The sequence below is a fragment of the Dasypus novemcinctus genome, chromosome 12 (assembly GCF_030445035.2).
Source record: "Dasypus novemcinctus isolate mDasNov1 chromosome 12, mDasNov1.1.hap2, whole genome shotgun sequence".
NCBI classification, from domain to species: Eukaryota; Metazoa; Chordata; class Mammalia; order Cingulata; family Dasypodidae; genus Dasypus; species Dasypus novemcinctus.
Window position 1 is genome coordinate 86083322 of NC_080684.1, and position 21617 is coordinate 86104938.

The 21617-nt window shown below is 41.1% G+C and overlaps 1 protein-coding gene across 3 annotated transcripts in view; it reads left to right on the forward strand.

The window, feature by feature from the left end:
• Window positions 1-21617, forward strand: part of DRAM1 (DNA damage regulated autophagy modulator 1) — a 122519-nt gene that overhangs the window by 26709 nt on the left and 74193 nt on the right. For all 3 annotated transcript variants that reach the window (XM_058308628.2, XM_058308631.2, XM_058308630.2), the window contains exons 2-3: window positions 12819-12886; window positions 16514-16656. In XM_058308628.2, the coding sequence (XP_058164611.1) occupies window positions 12819-12886; window positions 16514-16656 (211 nt within the window). The remainder of the gene's footprint in view (window positions 1-12818; window positions 12887-16513; window positions 16657-21617) is intronic.

Genomic DNA, 21617 nt, shown 5'->3' on the forward strand with positions numbered 1-21617 from the left:
AGCTCTAGGCCTAGTTCATATTTCAGGCACACAGGCTCATAATCGGAGCCATCAGTATCAAGGGCTCATTGTTGGACCATCCATCTTTATTGGTCTTTGCCATTGCACTTGGGGGATTGTTGCTGTTCCATTGGGGAATGTGATCCAGCTCTCCTGGCTAGGGACTCAGCACTCTCTCAGTTGTCGTTTTTAACTGAAACCACTATGAAAATATCCAAACATTTTTATGTACCCTGTGTACATGCCCTGGAGAACTCCCTCCCAACCATGTGCCCCTTATCAATAACACCCCACACCAACGTTCCTCCCCTGCTATAGTTGAACCTCTCTATAGTCCAAAACTTTAAAAAGGAAGCCTAATATATTGTCAATTTCCATTAACTAGTAAAATGGAATATAGTGATGGATTTAAAGGTTAGATATAGAATACATAGTAATTTAGAAAAATTAAATAAAGGAAAAATAAATTGGGGTATCAAAAAATGGAAAAATGAAAAAGCTTTGTTTTTGACATTTTGCCTTTCATCAATGCTATAGGTGTTGCCCTGAATGTACAGTGACAAGGCGATTTCTTCCATTTCTTCCTCAGTGTCTACATCCTTTCTTTATTTTTCTTTCTAATTATTAAGTTTGTCTTCACATGAGTTTTAGATCACGGTAATTCACATATACTTTTTGTTGCATCATCTTGCTGCGTCAGCTTTCCATGTGTGCAGCCCACTCCTGGGCAGCTGCACTTTTTTTGCATGAGGTGGCTCTCCTTACAGGGTGCACTCCTTGCACGTGGGGCTCCCCTATGCAGGGAACACTCCTGCGTGGCATGGTACTCCTTGCGCGCATCACCACTGTGTGTAGGCCAGCTTCACCACACGGTTCAGGAGGCCCTGGGTTTGAACCTTGAACCTCCCATGTGGTAGGCGGATGCTCTATTCATTGAGCCAAATCTGCTTCCCTACTTTTTTTTTAATCTTTACCTCCCCACACATGTTTCTCTCATCTGTCTGCTCATTGTTTGCCTTCTTCAGGAGGCACCCGGAACCGAACCCGGGACCTCCCACATGGGATGGGACCTTGCACATGGAAAGCAAGTACCCAAGGCCTGAGCCACATCTGCTTCCTGCAGGCTACAGTGTCTACTGCCTTGTGGCATCTGCTCATTTGGGCATCTAGCTCGTTGCTGCAGGTACAGTATCTGCTTGTCTTCTTTAGGAGGCACTGGAACCTGAACCCGGAACCTCCTGTGTGGTAGGTGGGCACCCAAGTGATTGAGCCATATCTGCTTCCCCATGTTACATTTTGTAGCTTTCCGTCTGGTAATATACATGACCTTAGGCTTGCTCTTTCAACTACTGTCACACCCACATAATAATACTGCTAGTTACAAACACTGTGAAGTGCTTTTACCTTTTCTATTCATTTCCAAAGACTGACAAACAGCTCATTACTAATTCTGAACAGGTTAACCCTCAGCTTTCCATTCTCTAACCTCATTGTATTTTCAGGTGATCTATGTTCTAATTTTTTTTTAAATAAATCAATTGTATCGATACATATCAACAAAGCATACAGTTCATCCAAAGTGCACAGTCAGTGGTATTTGGCACAATCACATAGTTGTGCATTCATCACCTCAGTCATCAATAGAGCACTTTCATTATTTCAATAATAATAATAAACAAAAAGCAAATAAGAAAACCCATCACCCCTTGGTTTCCTTATGCTTCCTCTGCTGTCCACAGCTCTCATTTCTGGCTATTCTTGCACAATTACTTTTTTTCTCTCTTTATAAATTGATTTATATTTATATTTTTTATATATGGAATCATACAATGTGTTTCACAATATATTTAGTTCATAGTAGCACAATCATACAGTATTTGTCCTTTTGTGTCTGGCTTGCTTCACTCAAAATAATGTCCTACAGGTTCATCCATGTTGTCATATGCTTTACAACGTCATTTCTTCTTACAGCTGCATAGTATTCCATTGTGTGAATACACCAGTTTGTTATCCATTCATCAGTTGATGGACACCTGGGTTGTTTCCAACTTTTGGCAATCTTAAATAATGCTGCTGTGAACATCGGTGTGCAGATGTCTGTTCATGTCACTGCTCTCAGTTCTTCTGGATATATACCCAGTAGTGGTACTGCAGGGTTACATGGCAGGTCTATATTCAACCTCTTTAGGAACTGCCAAACAGTCCTGCATAGTGGCTGTAGCATTCTACATTTCCACCTCCAGTGAATAAGTGTTCTTATCTCTCCACATCCTCTCCAACACTTGTAGTTCTGTCTTTTTAATAGTGACCATTCTAATAGGTGTGAAATGATATCCCATTGTAGCTTTGATTTGCATTTCTCTAATCACTAGTGATATTGAACATTTTCTTCATGTGTTTTTTTGCCATTTGTATTTTTTCTTTGGACAAATGTCTATTCAAATCTTTTGCCCATTTTTTAATTAGGTTGTTTGTCTTTCATTGTTGTCCTTTAGCATCTCTTTATATATTATGGAAATTAAATCCTTATTGGAGATGTGATTTTCAAATATTTTCTCCCATTGAGTCGGCTGCCTTTTACCCTTTTGACAAAGCCCTTTGAGGTGCGAAAGTGTTTAATTTTGAGGAGACCATTTTATCTACTTTTTCTATTATTGTATATGCTTTGGGTGTAAGATCCAAGAAACTATCACCTACCAGAAGATCTTAAAGATGTTTCCCTACATTTTCTTCTAGTAGTTTTATGGTCCTGACTTTTATATTTAGATCTTTGATCCATTTTGAGTTGATTATTGTATAAGGAGTGAGATAGGAATCCTCTTTCATTCTTCTGGTTATGGATATCCAGTTCTCCCAGCACCACTTGTTGAAGAACTGTTTTGTCCCAGTAACATGGACTTGATAAGTTTGTCAAAAACAAGTTGGCCATAGAGGCAAGGGTTTATTTCTGGACCCTCAATTCTATTCTGCTGATTGATATGTCTGTCTTTTTGCCAGTACTATGCTGTTTTGACGACCATAGCTTTGTAATATGTTTCAAGTTCAGGCAGTGAAATCCTCCAACATGGCTCTTCTATTCAGTTGCACTTCCCTTCCCATTAAATTTGGTAATTGCCTTTCCTATTTCTGTAAAGTAGGCTGTTGGAATTTTGATTGGTATTGCATTGAATCTATAAGTCAGTTTGGGTAGAAATCTTTCAAAGTGTTTTTATCAAGAATGGATGCTGGGTTTTGTCCAATGCCTTTTTTGCATCGAACAAGATGATCTTTTGGATTTTCCCCTTCAATTTGTTAAGGTGGTGTATTATGTTAATTGATTTTCTTTTTTTTTTTTTTTAAGGATTTATTTATTTATTTTATCCCCCCTCCCCCGGTTGTCTGTTCTCTCTGTCCATTCACTGTGTGTTCTTCTGTGTCTGCTCGTATTCTCATTAGACAGCTCCAGGAACCAATCCTGGGACCTTCTGGAGTGGGAGAGGCAATCTGTCTTGCGCCACCTCAACTCCCTGTTCTGCTATGGCTTTTTTTTTTTTTACGGCTTCTTATTTTCTCTCCTGTGTCTCGTCTCTTGTTGCATCATCCTGCTGTGCCTGCTCTCCGCGTTGGCCAGCACTCCTGTGCGGGGCGGCGCTCTCATGTGGCGTGGCACTCCCATGTGGGCCAGCACTCTGTGTGGGCCAGCTTGCTGCATGGGCCAGCTTGCCCTCACCAGGAGGCCCCAGAAATCAAACCCTGGACCTCCTATGTGGTAGATGTGAGCCCAACTGCTTGAGCCACATCTGTTTCCCTGTTAATTGATTTTCTGATATTGAACATGCTTGCATCCAGGAATAAATCCCACTTGGTCATGGTATATAAGTCTTTTGATATGCTGTTGGATTCTATTTATAAGTATTTTGTTGACAATCTTTGCATCTATGTTCATTAGAGAGATTGGACTGTAATTTTCTTGAAGTGTCTTTATTTGGCTTGGTATTAGTGTGATGTTGGTTTCAAAAAATATGTTGGGCAATTTTCCCTTCTCTTCAGTTTTTTTGGAAGAGTTTAAACAGGATTGGTGCTAATTCTTTTCGAAATGCTTGGTAAAATTCACCTGTGAAGCCATCTGGTCCTGGGCTTTTCTTTGTTGGGAGATTTTTGATGGATTCAATCTCTTTAAATATGTTTGTTAAGTTCTTGTGTTTTTTGTAGAGTCAGTGTAAGCTGTTTGTGTTTTTCTAGGAATCTGTCCATTTCATCTAGGTTGTCTAGTTTGTTGGCATGTAGTTTCTCATAATATCCGCTTATGATCCTTTTTATTTCTGTGGGATCAGTCATAACATCCCCCTTTAATTTCTGATGGTATTTATTTGTATCTTATCTCTTTTTTTCTTTGTTAGTGTAGCTATGGGTTTGTCAATTTTATTGATCTCAAAGAACCCACTTTTGGTTTTGTTAATTTTCTCTATTTCTTTGTTCTCAGTTTCATTCATTTTTGCTCTAATCTTTATTATTTCTTTCCTTCTACTTGCTTTGGTTTTGCTGTTCTTTTTCTGGTTTCTACAGTTATTCAGTTAGATCTTTGATTTTAGCTCTTTCTTCCTTTTTGATATAGGCATTTAGGGCTATAAATTTCCCTCTCGATGGGAAGCAGACTTAGCCCAGTGGTTAGGGCGTCCGTCTACCACATGGAAGGTCCACGGTTCAAACCCTGGGCCTCCTAGACCTGTGTGGAGCTGGCCCATGTGCAGTGCTGATACGTGCAAGGAGTGCCCCCCCACGCAGGGGTGCCCCCCGAGTTAGGGGAGCCCCACGTGCAAGGAGTGTGCCCCGTAAGGAGAGCTGCCCAGCGTGAAAGGAATTTCAGCCTGCCCAGGAATGGCACCGCACACACGGAAAGCTGACGCAGCAAGATAACGTAACAAGAAAGAGATATAGATTCCCGTGCCACTGACAACAACAGAATAACACGCAGCAAATGGACACAGAACAGACAACTGGGGCGGGGGGGGGTGGGAAGGGGAGAGAAATAAAGTCTTTAAAAAAAAAAAAGTAAATTTCCCTCTCAAGTCTGCCTTTGCTGTATCCTATAAGTTTTGATGAGTTGTGTTCTAGTTTTCATTCATCTCAATATATTTACTATTTTTGCTTACAATTTCTTCTTTGACCCACTGATTATTTAGGAGTATGTTTTTTAGCCTCCATACATTTGTGAATTTCCCTCTTTACTGGCTATTTTTGATTTCCAGTTTTATTCCATTATGATCTGAGAAGGTGCTTTGTATAATTTCAAACTCTTTATATTTATTGAAACCTGCTTTGTGACCCAGCATGTGTTTCTATCCTGGGGAAAGATCCATGAGCAATTGAGAAGAATTCAACTCTGGCTGATTTAGGGTGCTTAATTTCTCATATTGCTCAATTTCTCTTGTTTCCTTGTTGTTCTATCTAATGAAGTGGGTGGTGTGTTGAGGTCATCAACTATTATTGTAGAGATGTGTTTTTCCTTTCAGTTTTTCCAGAGTTGGGCTTGTGTTTTGGGGCACCCTGGTTAGATACGTAGACATTTATGACTATTATTTCTTTCTGGAAGATTGTCCCTTTTAATAATATATAATGACTTTCTGTACCTTTTGTAACTTCTTTGTATTTAAAGTCTATTTTGTCTGGTATTAGTATAGCTACCCCTGGTCAAGTCTGGTTATTGTATGCATGGAGTATCCTTTTCCAGCCTTTCACTTTCAGCTGGTTTGTAGCTGTGGTTCTAAGGTGAGTCTTTTGTAGGCAGCATATGGATGGCTCATGTTTTTTAACCCATTCTGTCAGTCTATATCTTTTGATTGGGGAATATAATCCATTCACATTCAGTGATATTATTTTCATAGGGGTTTAGTGGCTGGAGGTTGTGTGTTACTGCTGTTCTTTGATTCTTGTTTCATCCTCTTCTAGGTCTTTAGGATTGACCCCGTTAGATGCTCAAATCTGGGCCACAGACTGGGTCATGGGCTGCAGACCCACTTCCAAGGGCCTTAAGGAGGGAGACCCACTTCCTTATTTACTTTTAATTCCTTCACATGTCCTTCCTTGGTTGACCAGCAGATGGTGCTCTTCAACAGGCTTCTCAGTTCAAACCCTGAGTGTGTTTGAAGCAACATGGATTGAATCAGTGTGACAGAGGGTTTTGCCTCAAGGCTATTCAGAGCCTAGCAGTTCAGACTTTCTCAGAGGCTGTTCTCCAACCTTTGTTGGCAGTCTTCTCCCATTCTGTGGGTAGGAACTAATTCTCCTTTCCTCTGCATCCTTAACAGCCAGTCCCGATCAGTAGGGAAGGTAATTGAGAAGGTCTCATCTCTCTAGTTCTGTAGCAGTTTCTAGGGCAAATAGTAGTGAGGTCGACCTGTCGTGGAAGTGCTTGTGGGACACAGCAGACCAAACTTGTTGGCCAAAAGCTGAATCAGCCTTAGGTGTGTGTCTCTCTCGTTCCCATTTCTTGAGGAGTCTATCCCTGTGGTCCCCTCTGCCCAGAGCTGCCATCCTGAGGCTGGAGGATTCAAAACTGTCTGTTTGTAGGGTAGGGGAAGGGTGCTGGTGGCTGCAGCTGCAGCTTTTACTCAGTCTTTCTGTCAATATTCTTTTCCTGTGCCCCTTTCTTTTGGACGGTGTCCAGCCTTCCCCTGGTGAAATAAATCCTAGAACATTTAGAAGTAGCCTGGATGCCTGTCCTCTAGCTATTTTTCTGGGAGAGAAGAGAGTACCCTGTTTTTCTGATCTGCCATCTTCCCTCAAGTCCCCTGTTTGCTTTGATTTTTAAATTTTTTCTAGTAACTAAAATTTCTCCTTTTAACCATATTCAGATATATAATTCAGTGATGTTAATTACATTCACAATGTTGTGCTTCATCATCATCCATTGCCAAAAGTTTTCCAATACCCCAAACAAATTCTGTACCAATTAAGTATTAACTCCTCATTCCCTATTCCCACCTTGGCCTCTGGTAACCATTATTCTAGATGCTGACTCTTTGAATGTGCTTATTGTAATGATTTCGTATCAGTGAGATCATACAATATTTTCCCCTTCATGTCTGGCTTATTTCACTGATCACAGTGTCTTCAAGGTTCATCCATATTGCACGTATCAGAACTCATTCCTTTTCACAGTTGAATAACATTTCATTTTTTGTATACATTCATCTGTTGCTGAACACATGGGTTGCTTTCATCTTTTGGCAATTGTGAATATTGCTGTTAATGTGCTTTGGTGTGCAGATATAAATACGTTGAGTCCCTGCTATCAATTCCTTTAGGTATATACATAGAAGTAGGATTGCTGGGTCATATATAATTCTATACTTAGCTTTCTGAGGAAGTGTCCAACTGTTTTCCATTGTGGCTGCCCAATTTTACATTCTCACAAACAATGAATGAGTGTTCCCATTTCTGCACAACCTCTTCAACACTTTTTTTTTTTTTTTTTTGCTTCTAATAATAGTAGCCATTCTAGTGGGTGTGAAAAAGTATTGTGGGTCTGATTTGCATTTATGTAATGGCTAATGATGTTAGCATCCTTTCATTGCTTTTTGGTGATTTGTGTATCTTTTTGGAGAAATGTCTTTTCAGTCCTTTGCCCATTTTTTAAAACTTTATTTTGTACATTAAGTAATTGAAAATATAAACAATAATTTAAAAAGAAAAAGAAAACACACTTGCATAAAAACATACATTTCTCAATGAAATGTACTGGATACATATAAACTTTTTAAAAATCATACAATATGTTACACAATATATTCACAGTATTTTTTCCCATTTTTAAATTGAGTTGTTTGTCTTTTTGTTGTTGTTATAGCATTTCTTTATAAATTCTGGATGTTAAGCTATGGGGCTTCCAAATATTTTCTTCCATTCTGTAGGTTTGCTTTTTACTTTTTATTATAGATGTTGTACAAAAGGTTTTAATTTTGATGAGGTCCCAGGTACCTAATTTTTGTTTTCATTGCTCATGCTTCTGGTGTAAAGTCTGAGAAACCATTGTTCAACACAAGGTCCTGAAGATGCTTCCTTAAATTCGCTTCTAGGAATTTTATAGCCTTGGTTCTGTTATTTAGGCCTTTGATGCACTTAGAGTTAATTTTTATAGGAGATAGGGCCATTCCTCTTTTTTTTTTTTTGCCAACGGAGATCCAGTTTTCCCATCCCCATTTGTTGAAGAGACTATTCTTTCCTAATTGAGTGAGTAAACTTGGCACTATTGCCAAAAATGAATTGGCCATTGTGCTGGTTTAGAGCTTTGTACCCCTGAAAAACATCTTCTTAAACTTAATCCATTTCTCTGGGCATGTAACTGTTGTACATAGCACCTTTTGATGAGCTTACTTCAGTCAAGGTGTGGCTCAATGGAATCAGGAGGGATCTTAATTCTATTACTGAAGGCCTTATAAGAAAGGCCACAGAGAGAGAAAGCCACAAGGGAGCAGCTAGAAGCTGAAAGTCAGTAGAACATGGAAGAGAAGAGAGAAGCCTGGAGGGTCCACCATGTGCATTACCGTGTATCAGAAAAGTCAAGGACCAAGGCTGGCAACCAGCCCCAAAAAGCCGCATAGATAAACTATCACCTTAATGTGGCTTGATTTTTAAAATTTTTATTGTTATTATTATTTTTATTTATCTCCCCTTTTCCCCCTCCTTATCCCAGTTGTCTGTTCTCTGTGTCTATTGGCTGCGTGTTCTTCTTTGTCCGCTTCTGTTGTTGTCAGCAGCACGGGAATCTGTGTTTCTTTTTGTTGTGTCTTCTTGTTGTGTCAGCTCTCCGTGTGTGCGGTGCCATTCCTGGGCAGGCTGCACTTTCTTTCGTGTGGGGCGGCTTTCCTTACGGGGCGCACTCCTTGCGCGTGGGGCTCCCCTACGCGGGGACACCCCTGCTTGGCAGGGCACTCCTTGCGTGCATCAGCACTGCACATGGGCCAGCTCCACACGGGTCAAGGAGGCCCGGGGTTTGAACTGCAGACCTCCCATGTGGTAGACAGACGCCCTAACCACAGGGCCAAGTCCGCTTCCCTATGTGGCTTGATTTTGAACTCCTCCTAGCCTAAAAACCATGAGCCATGAAATTCCCATTGTTTAAGCGAACCCATTGCATGTAATTTGTTTCAAGAGTCAGGAAAACTAAAACTGCCGTAGATGTGAGAGTCTCTTTCTGAACTATCCATTCAATTCCATTGGTCTGTACATCCGTCATAGTGCCAGTACCATTGTTTTGACCATTATAGCTTTGTAATAAGTTTTAAAATTGGGATGTGTGAGACCTACAACTTTGCTCTTTAAAAAGGTTTTGGCTATTTGGGGCCCCTTATACTTTGATATAATTTTTTATTTTATTTTTTACAGTGTAAAGGAGCCAACTTTATTTTTTCCAGAATAGCTAATTATGTATTGACTGATCTTTTCTTCACCTTCATATGTGAAGGACAATTTTGCTGGATAAAGAAATTCTCAGCTGGCAATTTTTCTCTTTCTTTTGTAGGATTTCGTGGCAGGAAGCTGTGTTATTGCCATTCCCTGATTCTTGGTTCAGCCTTTCTAGGACTTTAGAATTGTCCCCCTGTTAGTTTCTCATATCTGGGCCCTGGACTTAGTAATGGGTTGTAGACTCACTTCCAAAGGCCCTGGGGAGGGAGGCTGTAAAGGCCAGAAAAAGCCTCTCTTATTTACGTGCACTTCCTTGGTCAGCAAGCAGATGGCGCTCTTTGACGGTTCAAACCCAGGTGGGAGTGTGTTTGCTGCAACGAGGACTCCATCAGTGTGACAGAGGGTCCTGCTTAGAGGCTAAGAAATGGCTCAGCCCTACCTGGCCTGGAAGTGCCCTTGGGACACAGCAGATCAAATCTGTGGGCCAAAAATTGGATCAGCCCCTGGCTACATCCCTTTCTCTCCCCTTTCCTGGGGGGGGGGGGGTGGATCCCTGCGGTCCCCTCAAAATTGTATGCTCATTAGGGTGGGGGAGGGGCGCCGGTCGCAGCAGGTGCTGCTTCCACTCCCAGTCTCCATCGAGATTCTTTTCAGGAAAAGAATGCCCTCTCTTCTGAGTGGTATCCAGCTTTCCCCTGGTGTCCTAAACCCTAGAACATTTTTTTCCCAGGCCGTTTCTGCCTGTCTTCTAGTCATTTTTCTTGGAGAGGAGAGAGTCCTGTGTCTTTCTAAGCCACCATTTTCCTGGAAGTCCTCCCCAGTTGTTTTTCTAATTGCCTTCTTTGTTCCTTGCCTGGTGTTAAAGTTTAGTGGGACACAGAAAAACCATGGAGCCAGATCTGGATTGGAAAATTCATTCCTCTATTTAGGTGCTCTGGGACCTTGACCAACTTATGTAATGTCTCAGACTCAGTTTCCTTGTTAGTAGAATGGGATTGGTATAGGACCCAGATTAGGGTTATGAAGATGAAATTAATGATGTATGGAGAGCATCTAACAGTAACCTGGTATGTAGTAAATGCTCAATAAATGGCATTTATTAGGTTAAAAAAGTTTTTTTTTTTTTTTGCCGGTACTGATATTCATTCATCAAATACTAATACATTTAGAATGACTAGTTAAAAAGTTCTTTTGATTCTCTCTGTGTGGTTTTAAATGTATACATAACAAGAAGAAAATACTACCCTGAGATTCTAATTTTTTCAGATTGTCTGTTTGATGCCATGGGAACTGCACTTCAGGGCCTTTGACAGGTGTCTTGGTTTGCCATTGATAGTCCCCCGAGTTTGGGCTTCCCATCTCCTGCTAGAGTATCTTCGTCCCTGTAACTATCCAGCCCCTAGATATCCTCCTTGTTCTTCTGTGTCATTCCCTTTTTCCATCAACAAGCAAACAATGATCTTCCCAACACATAGCTGCTTTTCCTCCCACTCCTGAGGTGGCAGATCACTCTTTTTTTAAATTTAAAAAAATTTATTTCTCTTCCCTGGGCCCCCCCACCCCATTTGTCTGCTCTCTGTGTCCATTGGCTGTGTGTTCTTCTCTGTCCGCTTGTATTCTTGTCAGCGGCACCCGGAATCTGTGTCTTGTTTTGTTGCGTCATCTTGCTGCGTCAGCTCTCTGTGTGGGCGGTGCCATTCCTGGGCAGGCTGCACTTTCTTTCTCGCTGGGCGGCTCTCCTTATGGGGCGCACTCCTTGCGTGTGGGGCTCCCTGATGCGGGGCATACCCCTGCGTGGCAGGGCACTCCTTGCACGCATCAGCACTGTACGTGGACCAGCTCCACACAGTCAGGAGGCCTGGGGTTTGAACCTTGCACCCCCCCATGTGGTAGGTGGACGCCCTATCCGTTGGGCCAAATCTGCTTCCCAACAGATCACTCTTAGACCTGTGGTAACAAGTAGTCTAGGTTGAGTCACCTGGTCACTGCTGTTTTTATACCCTGAGGCCAGCAGAGGAAGGTTTCATTGTCCTGTGAGAGATGGTAATCTGGGAAAAGTGTTGCCCCAGGATGTAGGCTCTTTCTGCTGTTCTCCTGTGATGGGGGTCCCTTCTGCTCTTTGCCCGCGCATGATGTGCTCAGAAGGGTCTCCCTCACAGCAAACCAAGTCCTCCACCCCAATCCCACCTTAGCATGAAAAAAATGGATATTGCAGGAAAGGTGGTAATGTTAAATACTAAGCCTCGCATGTTCTTTTGGTTTTCAAGTGACCTCGAGGTTGAAATAATTGGGAGTAAAGGCATTTGTTAGAGGGAATATTAACCTCTTTATATTCCTCTTGAAATATTAAAAATTTAAGTGTTCACAAAACTTAAAAGTTCCCTGTTTTCTGCTCATGCAGGCTTCTTGTGGAAATCTTCAAATACCTTGAACTGCATCTTTTCAGTGTGATCAATTTTTCATTATTTAAAATTTCAGAGCTGTTTTTCAATGTGAAAATACTCAGAATAGGTAGATGTTGTTATTTGTTGGGAGCTCTTTTCCCATCAATTTTAGACTGGAAAATTTGCTCTATGTGAGCATTATGAAAATGTAAAAATTTAAAACTTTGTGATAGTTAATAGAAAACAGAACATGTCAGACAATACTTCCCAATTCATTTCCTTTTCTTTCTTTCTTTTTTTTTAGGAGGTACTGGGGGTTGAACCTGGGCCCTCATATATTGGAAGCAGGTGTTCAACCACTGAGCTATAGCCACTCCCCCAATTCATTTAATTAATTGATAGAATACATATGAAATAAAAATATAGAAACTATTTTTTGTTAAAATAATTGCCTTATCACAGTTATATGCTTTTTCACAATTAATTATATATTACACAATTAATAATATCCTATTGTTTCCATAAAGTACATAGATATTAATGTCTTTTCAACATTGTATTTTCAGCAAAGTAAACTATTTTGAACATATGCCAAATTATTCAAAAAATGAAAATGATGTATTTATATTTATAATCCCAATAATATCATTTTCAAATATGATGTTAGATTTTTTTTAATGGTCAAGTTCAGGTCTTCACTGAAAACTGTAGACACATCTTTATTAGGTTTTATCATTTGAGAAACACCAATACCTTTCATTTTAAACATCTTATGACTTTTCACTATCGGGGAAAAAAAAGTAATGTCTTCTGGTAGAAAAATAAATTTTAGATTTTTGAGAGCCAACATGAAAATACCTTAGAACAAAATCAGACAGAATTCAAAGTGGTTGAACAAACACAATGAACAATGTTAAGTCTGCCAAATACATGCCTGCCCGGATATCTGAACTAGAATTCTTTTTTTTAGAAGAGCAATTTTATTGAGATATATTCATATACCACACAAGTCCTTTTTAATAATTCAGACATTCTTTTATTTTGCAGTGATACAGGAACAACACCTCCAGAAAGTGGTATTTTTGGATTCATGATAAACTTCTCTGCATTTCTAGGTAAGTACACAATAGTTATAAATAAATGAAAAACACAATCTCAAGTGAAGTATAATATTTACAGTTTGTGAATAATTTTTTAAAAGTACAGTCTTTGTGATTATGATTTTGTTATACTTTAAGAAACTTAAGTGACTAAAAATCCAGAATTATTCATGACCTCATTATAAAACAAGTTTGTGCTTTATTTGGTGATTTGCCAGAGGATTTGCTGAAGATGGTTTTAAACACCAAACTTGTCAAATTTTTATTTTAAATGTAATTTGATTTTTAAAGTTATTATAATTTATAGCAACGCACATCTGTAAGTAAAAATACCTAATGCTCAAGCTAATGTTTTATTTATGGTAAAATCATCTAGGGTATGGTTAGAATGCATGTTCCCAGGTCACACTGCAGGTCTACTCAACCAGAACCTCTGGGAATGGGGCCCAAGAATATGCATGTTAAACAAGCGTGAAAGTCTCCCTGTCTATACATATGTACTTATCTGCCTACACCCCAGAGGAAACCATTGTTTTTATCTTTAATTTTTTAAAAGATTTATTTTTATTTTTTTTGAAGATTTATTTATTTATTTCTCTCCCCTTCCCCCCCACCCCCACCCCGGTTGTCTCTTCTCTGTGTCTATTTGCTGTGTCTTCTTTGTCCACTTCTGTTGTTGTCAGCGGCACAGGAATCTGTGTTTCTTTTTGTTGCATCATCTTGTTGTGTCAGCTCTCCGTGTTTGCGGCACCATTCCTGGTTAGGCTGCACTTTCTTTTGCGCTGGGCGGCTCTCCTTACGGGGTGCACTCCTTGCGCGTGGGGCTCCCCTACTCGGGGGACACCCTAGCGTGGCACGGCACTCCTTGTGCGCATCAGCACTGCACGTGGGCCAGCTGCACACGGGTCAAGGAGGCCCGGGGTTTGAACCGGGGACCTCCCATGTGGTAGACGGACGCCCTAACCACTGGGCCATGTCCGCTGCCAGATTTATTTATTTTGGATTTATTTCTCTTGCCCCTCCCCCCAGTTGTCTGCTCTCTGTGTCTATTCGCTATGTGTTCTTTTGTGTCTGTGTCTGTTCTTGTCAGCGGCACGGGAATCTGTGTCTCTTTGTTGCATCATCTTGCTGTGTCAGCTCTCTGTGTGCAGCGCCACTCCTGGCAGGCTGGACTTTCTTTCGCACTGGGTGGCTCTCCTTATGGGGCGCACTCCTTACGCGTTGCGCTTCCCTATGCAGGGGACCCCCCTGCATGGCACGGCACTCCTTGTGTGCATTAGCGCTGCACATGGGCCAGCTCCAAATGGGTCAGGAGGCCCTGGGTTTGAACGGTGGACCTCCCATGTGGTAGGCGGACGCCCTATCCATTGAGCCAAGTCTGCTTCCCGGAACCGTGTTAAATTGTCTTGTTTATCCTTCTAGAAAATTTTATCCATATGTCAGCATATGCATTATTGTTTATTTGAAAAAGTAGTTTGTGCTCATTGTCAGAAAACAGAAATCCGAATGTAGAAAGTCAAAAGCAAAAATATGCATCGATATTGTAATAGCTCCACCAAAACCACTGTGAACACTCTCATGTTTTTCCACCCAGATCTTTTCTAGGCACATATACTAAAAAAAAAAAAATCATTGAAATGATAATCAATTAGTTTTTAGCCTGCTTTTAAAAATACAGCAAAATATTATGGCTATCACAAAATCAATCCATACAAATCTACCTTGTCCTTTTAACAATGCATAATATCATTCACATGGGTGTACTGTAATTTTAAAAATCATCCCTCGTTTTTGAACATTTAGGTTTCTGATATTTTGCAGTGGCAATGCTGAAGTGCACACCCTTTTAGTAATTTCTTTGTGTATTTATGAGTTTTCTGTACATTTCCTGCGTTAAAAGGAATTTATCCAAAATTTTGATAGCTCTTGGTGTATTCAACATTCATTTATTAAGTATCTATTATTTGATAGGCTCTTTGCCTGTACTGAGTGCTGGGGTCACAACAACAAACCAGACAGATAAGGCCCCTGCCTGCTCTCATGGAGACTATATTTTATCTCCAAACCAGTAAGTGGTATTTGGTAATTGACTGGCTATTTGGAAAACCATATCTTTAGTGCCTCACCACACCTTACATAAAATTTAATTGCAATTAAAGAACTAAACATGAAGAGCAAAACAATAAAAGGATTAAATCGTAGGAGTTTTTAAAACTCTGGCATGGAAAAGGTTAAGCTTCTACACAACCCAGAAGCTACATAGGAAAGATTTGACACAGAGTGAATAAAAAGTTAAAACTTCTAAATGATGAAAGACACAAGAAACAAAGACAAACACAAGAGACTAGAAGAAAATATTTGTAAGATTTATAATAGAGTATAGACTAACGATGTGCTTAATGTATAAAATAAATGCAGGGAAGCGGATGTGGCTCAAGCAATTGGGCTCCTATCTACCATATGGGAGATCCAGGGTTTGATTCCTGGGGCCTCCTGGTGAAGGCAAACTGACCCCTGTGGTGAGCTGGCCCGAGCAGAGAGCTAGCCGATGCAGAGTGCTGGCCTGTGCACTCTGTCACAAGAGATTGAGTGCCTCTCTCCCACTCCAGAAGGTCCCAGGATCAGTTCAGTGCCACCTAAAGAGAAGACAAGCAGACACAGAAGAATACACAGTGAATGGACACAGAAAGCAGACAGCAAGTGCAAAAACAACAAGGGGTGGGGGTGGGGGGGAGAAATAAATAAATAAGTCTTAAAAAAAAATAATTGCACATTTGAAATGAATAAATAAATCCAGGAGAAAAATAAGGAAAAAAAAAAAAAAGGAAAAAGTTATAAACATATAATTTCCAGAAGAAGAAATACAAATGCTAAGGAGAAGAAATATCAAATGCCAACAGACTTACTGAAAGCCACTCAGTCTCACTAATTATCAGGAAAATGCAAATTTATCCCAACAGATTACCATTTTTCATTCATTAGATTTACAGTAATTAAAAAGGGAAGGGCATGTAGAATTGTGCTCAAACTCTGCAGTGAGACTAAGTTGTTAACAATCTCTTGGAGAACAGTTTGGAGGTATTTCTCAACATTTTCATTATGCAGGTTTTTGACTCAGTAATACCACTTCTAGGAATTGGTCTTTCAGAAACACTTGAAAGGGTGCCTGGTGATTTATATACAATAATGTTCAATGAGCTTTGTTTGTAATGGGAAAAAATGGAAGCAATGTAAAAACCCAGCATTAGGAGAATGATGAAATTAATATGGTGTCATGCCATAGACCATGATGAGATCCCTAAAAACGATGAGGTGGATCTATTTGTACTGATGTGGGAATACCTCTGTTGTACATTGTTAAGGGAAAAAAGCAAGTCACAACAACACATGTACTATGTTAGCATTTTTGTAGAAAGGATAACAATCAAGATGGAGTGTTTGTGTGTGTAAAAGTCTCCATCACATGGGAAGAGAGTAAGATGGGATAGGGAAAGGCAGGGGTGGATGAATGTGGAAACTGTTGTAAGCAGGAAATTGAAAGCACAAGTTTTTAAAAAGCAATACAAAACTGCTTCTATGATTATCATTCTAAAAAAAAAAACCCAAATAATGAAAATTCATGAAAGCCCCTTTCTTTTTCAGGTGCAGCCACGATGTACACAAGATATAAAATAGTAGAGAAGCAGAATCAATTTTACTATTTCAGCACTCCTGTTTTTAACTTGGTGTCATTAGTTCTTGGATTGGTGGGATGTATCGGAATGGGCATTGTAGCCAATTTTCAGGTATGACCTGTGTCTTCTGCAGTTATTGGGGGCGGTTGAGTATCTGTGTCTGGGAGAGAGAGGCAGGAGCACAGAAGGCTTGGGAGCTCAGAAGTGAGCAGGGAGACCGTTGCTGAACCCAGAGTGGGATCCCGGCCAGGCGCTTTACTTCCCGTTTTAATAGCAGGCAGCTCTTAAGTGGTTGATGAGGGCCTTAGTCTCCTAACTGGCAAACAAGGTGGCAAACAAGGTGGCTGAAAGGGACGGAAGTGTATCGTGTGTAGGTCTGGAGGCCAGAAGCCCGAAATCAAGAGGTCGGCAGGGGAGACTCCTCCTTCCTTGCCTCTTCTAGGCTGATGTTTGTGGGGAATCGTCAGTGCTCCCTGGCTTCTAAACGCATCCCTCCAGTCTCTGCCTCCATGTCCACATGGCCTTCCTCCTTATCTCCATCTCCACATGGCTTCTCCTTTCTGTGTTCTTCTACCTTAAAAGGACACCAGACATTGGGTTTGGCCTCATCTTAACCAGTCATATCTTCAAAGACCCTATTTCCAAATAAGGTCACCTTCACAGGTTTTGGACTTGGACATGTCTTTGGGGACCACAGTTCAACCCATAGTAATGAGTTTATAAAAATTGGGGTAGTTTGTTTTTAGAAAAAAATTCTTTAACCTTTGAAAGTCAGTCCTGCCTGGTACTTAGGAGACGTGAGGGTACCTGTTTGTATGATGGTGGGAGGAGAGTTTGCGCTGATGCTGTGGGATTCTGCATTGCTCCATGTTCTTACTGATGTGGTTCAAAGCATCATGAGAGCTACTTCTGTCATTGTAATGATTTCACTAAGAGTGTGAAAATATTTGTGCATGCGAGTGTGTGTGTGAGTGCATGTGTTTGTGTGTGTTTACAGACACTTACCATTTGAACCTCTGGCATCCAATGCAAAGACCCATACCCAGGGAAGCAGCTGTGGCTCCTGCCTACCATATGGGAAGCTCTGGGTTCACGTCCAGGGTCCTCCTTGTGAAGGCAGGCTGGCCCATGTACTGTGGAGAGCTGACAGCCCGTGTGCCAGCAGAGAGCTGGCGCAGCAAGATGATGCAACAAAAGGGAGACAAGCAGATACAGAAAAAACGCACAGCAAATGGACACAGAGAAGAAACAGCAAACGAAAAAGGAACAAGCCACAAGGGGAGGAATAAATAAATAAATAAATCTTAAAAAAAGAAAAAAAGAGCCATACCCAGTCTCTTCCTTTTTGCCAGTGAGGCTCTAGGTACATGGAGGTGAAATGACTTTTTACTCCACTAATTAGTTACAGAGCCAAAATATGGCCCACTGAAGCAAAATAGCTTGTATGGTGACTACTGTTCAGTCTACTGGATATATTCCTTTTCTTTTTTTAATTTATTTTATTTTTATTTTTCTCTTCCCTTCCCCTCTCCCCCCGCCCCCGTTGATTTCTCTCGTGTCCATTTGCTGTGTTATTGCTTGCATTCTCGGCAACTCTGGGAATCTGTGTCTCTTTTTTTGTTGCGTCATCTTGCTGTGTCAGCCCTCTGTGTGTGAAGCACCACTCCTGGGCAGACTGCGCTTTTTTCACATGGAGTGGCTCTCCTTGCGGGGTGTACTCCTTGTGCGTGGGGCTCTCCTATGCGCCTATGCGGGGGACACCCCTGCATGGCACGGCACTCCTTGTGTGCATCAGCACTGAGTGTGGGCCAGCTCACTGCATAGGCCAGGAGGCCCTAGGTTCTAACCCTGGACCTCTTATATGGTAGGCAGACACCCTATCAGTTGAGCCACATCTGCTTCCCTGGATATATTCATTATGTGTCAGGTGTTTGAAAAGGCCCTTATGATTCTAATTTGTGTATTCCTCTTCATCCCAGGGCTCTTTCAGGGAAGCATGGAACCCACTTTTCTACAGAGACAATATTTAATATTTTAAAAACATTTAATTGCTGTGTTTCAAATTTATATTAGCTGTAATAATGTCCATCCCATAGGGCTATTGCAAGGATTCAGTGGGATAAGGTCCAGTACCCACAGTCGGTCCTCTGTGCTGTCATGCTCATTGTCAGCATCGTGACAGCGGACCTGCCTTCTCCATCACCTCTTGTCTCTGAGAGCAGGAGGGAAGTTACTCCTGGAGGACTTTTGGTTCTGCACAGAGGCACTCCTTTAACTTTCTTCCCACCGGAGTTGAGGTGCTCTTTGGTAATCTTATTTTCACAAGAAGTCACCATCCTCCTCAACTTAGCTGGCCGTGAAGGTCTGTGGTTCTAAGCTGAAGTGGCAGCGTCACCGAGCTGCACCCAGGTGTTGGTCTGGGAGTCTGGTAACCTCAGGCCCTCTGCCTGTACGACCTCCTTCCCACCGATTCCCTACCATCCGTGCCAGCATGACGTCAGATGAGCCTCAGAGTCTTGTGTGACCTCCACCATGTGGGCCTCATGGCGTCGCTCTTCCGCACGGCACTTGGGGTTGCCACCTGTCAGTAGGGAGGAAGGTTACAGTAAAGTCCCCTCAGGAGACTCATTGCTGTGTTTACCTGGTGTTAGGGGAGGTGCCCTGCCTTACACAGTGTCTTCTTCAGGGCCACCCAGACCCGTGGGACAGGGATACGCTCTCAGGTCTCAGGGTCAACCAGTTTTAGTTTAGTTTTTGGGCATTACAAACCCTATGATTAGTCCTTCTTCTTTAATACTGGGGGCTGGAAAGGAGAGAGTGAAATTTGTAGCACCCTCCCCCCCCCCCCCCCCGCCCCCAAGCAGTGTATAGGGCTTCATGGAAGGTATTTTGTGAACTCAGTTTACTTCTGGCTCTATTTGACTTTCCTACCCTTGTTATTTCTATATGAGGAAATAAGACATGCACACAAAGAGCTGTAATGCATGGTGGCATGTGACATCTGTTACGTGGGAGAGGCTCTCTGTGACATTTCCTCATTTTATGACAGTGTGCACTTTTCATAAAAACAATTATTGGAATTTTTCTGTTAGACATGTTTATGAAAATATATCATGCTTTAGCTCATAAAATTCTGATAATAACTTTATAATGAGAGGTGCTATTATTTTCCCCATTTGCTGATGAGGAAATAGAGGTCCAGAGTAATTGCCCAAGATCACATGACTTATGCATGGCAGAGCTGGGCTTCAAACCAAGGCTGTCTATCCAGAGACTGTAGGAAAGTTAATGAATGTCAGAATGAGAACATCTCTGTGAGGAAAGAAGCATGGACACAACTCACCGTTCTAGAGCAAGAAAGCACGATGGAAAAACATATAAAAAGGAGACCTGGAATGATCTAACTTGCCTAGTATAGTGTGGATATGAATGGTCTGGTGGGGCGCAGTATTCACTTTATGATAGATCCCTTTATCCTCTGAACAACTCAACATCATGAGAGATCCAGATATCAAATTTTAAACCATGAAAGCCAAACTTTAGAAAGAATACAGAGATGATTAGAAAATTAAACTTTTGTTCTTTTTAAGGTTTCCTTGAAAAACTAAAAATATCGTCTTTACCTTCTCTGGGAGCAAAGTGTTTGCCTTTTCATTGTTTCCATAAATATAGCTCTACAACTTCCTTATTCGATATCCTGTAATTCATTTTCAGCATGCGATAAGCAAACCAACTTGAACTCTTACTCTGAGAAGGCTCAGAAATATAAGAGCATTGACTTGGGTATTTTTCTTGAGTAGCAGTAAATTACATTTATCAGGTTCACAGATACCCCTCTTTCCTGAGCAGGTGGGAGTGGTAGCTCCTTTTTGGTGTGTCCTCACTAAGTTTTGTCAATGCTTTATTTTCCCTTGAGAAGGTTCCTCTTTGGAAAAGAAGTTTTCCATGGTATAACCCTCTTCAATATTCTAGTTTTCTCTATATTTGATATTATTAAATTAGCAAGAGAGTTTCTCAAAAGGGGTCTGAAAAAGGTTTCAGAATTCTAATTCTCTATCCAAAATTCATGTCTGATCTAAGAATCATTTCCCTTCTGAAAGACATCCTTGATGAGTGACTATATATTGCACTGTGAAAAAAGACACATTATAAATACAAATACATTTCCTTTCTAAAATACATCCTTGATGAGCGACTACATATTGTACTGTGGGAAAAAGACACCTTACAAATAGCCGATGTGGCTAATGTGGGTGTCCATGAAGTTTGCAGATTAAGATCATAAAGGATTGGTCACAGTGAAGGAAGCAAATTCCTTGCCAGTGTTAATTGGAGGAAAGTAGTTATGTAAATTCCAGACATGGATTTACTTAGCAGGAAAAGAAAAAGGAGAGCAAAAAGTACCAGCATTCTTGGAAGATTGTTCCTGGAAGTGAGTCCTTGAGCTATAAATGCTTTACCTTTTGTTTCACATCCATTACCCTATTGTGCCTCACATTCAAGGAGGAAAATGATTTATTTTCCTTAATTCTTAGAGGTGTACACAATTTTCAAGGGCATAGAATGTATTTTACTTTTCATCTGTAACTTCTCTAAATCTATTGTCCTGTGCTTCATAGGGAATCTATATCTAGCACTTGAGTAACGGATAGGACAAACTGGAGAATGTTAATGCAGCCCTATTTGAATATACACAAAACAAGTAATGGATTTCTCCTCATCTTCCTGAGTTTGATTTCCTTAGCAAATATTTTTTTTTGAAAACCCCCTTTCCCATGTAGAGATGGAAATTTATCATCAGTTAATTCATGCTTCAGCTTGAGGTTGAACAACCTTGATGAAAAATACTGTGGCCCATGTCAAAGAAGAGTTGAGAATAGAAAGTGTGGACAGGGAAACGGACTTTGGCCCAGTGGTTAGGGCGTCCGTCTACCATATGGGAGGTCCGCGGTTCAAGCCCCAGGCCTCCTTGACCCGTGTGGAGCTGGCCATGCGCAGTGCTGATGCGCGCAAGGAGTGCCGTGCCACGCAAGGGTGTCCCCCGCGTGGGGGAGCCCCACGCGCAAGGAGTG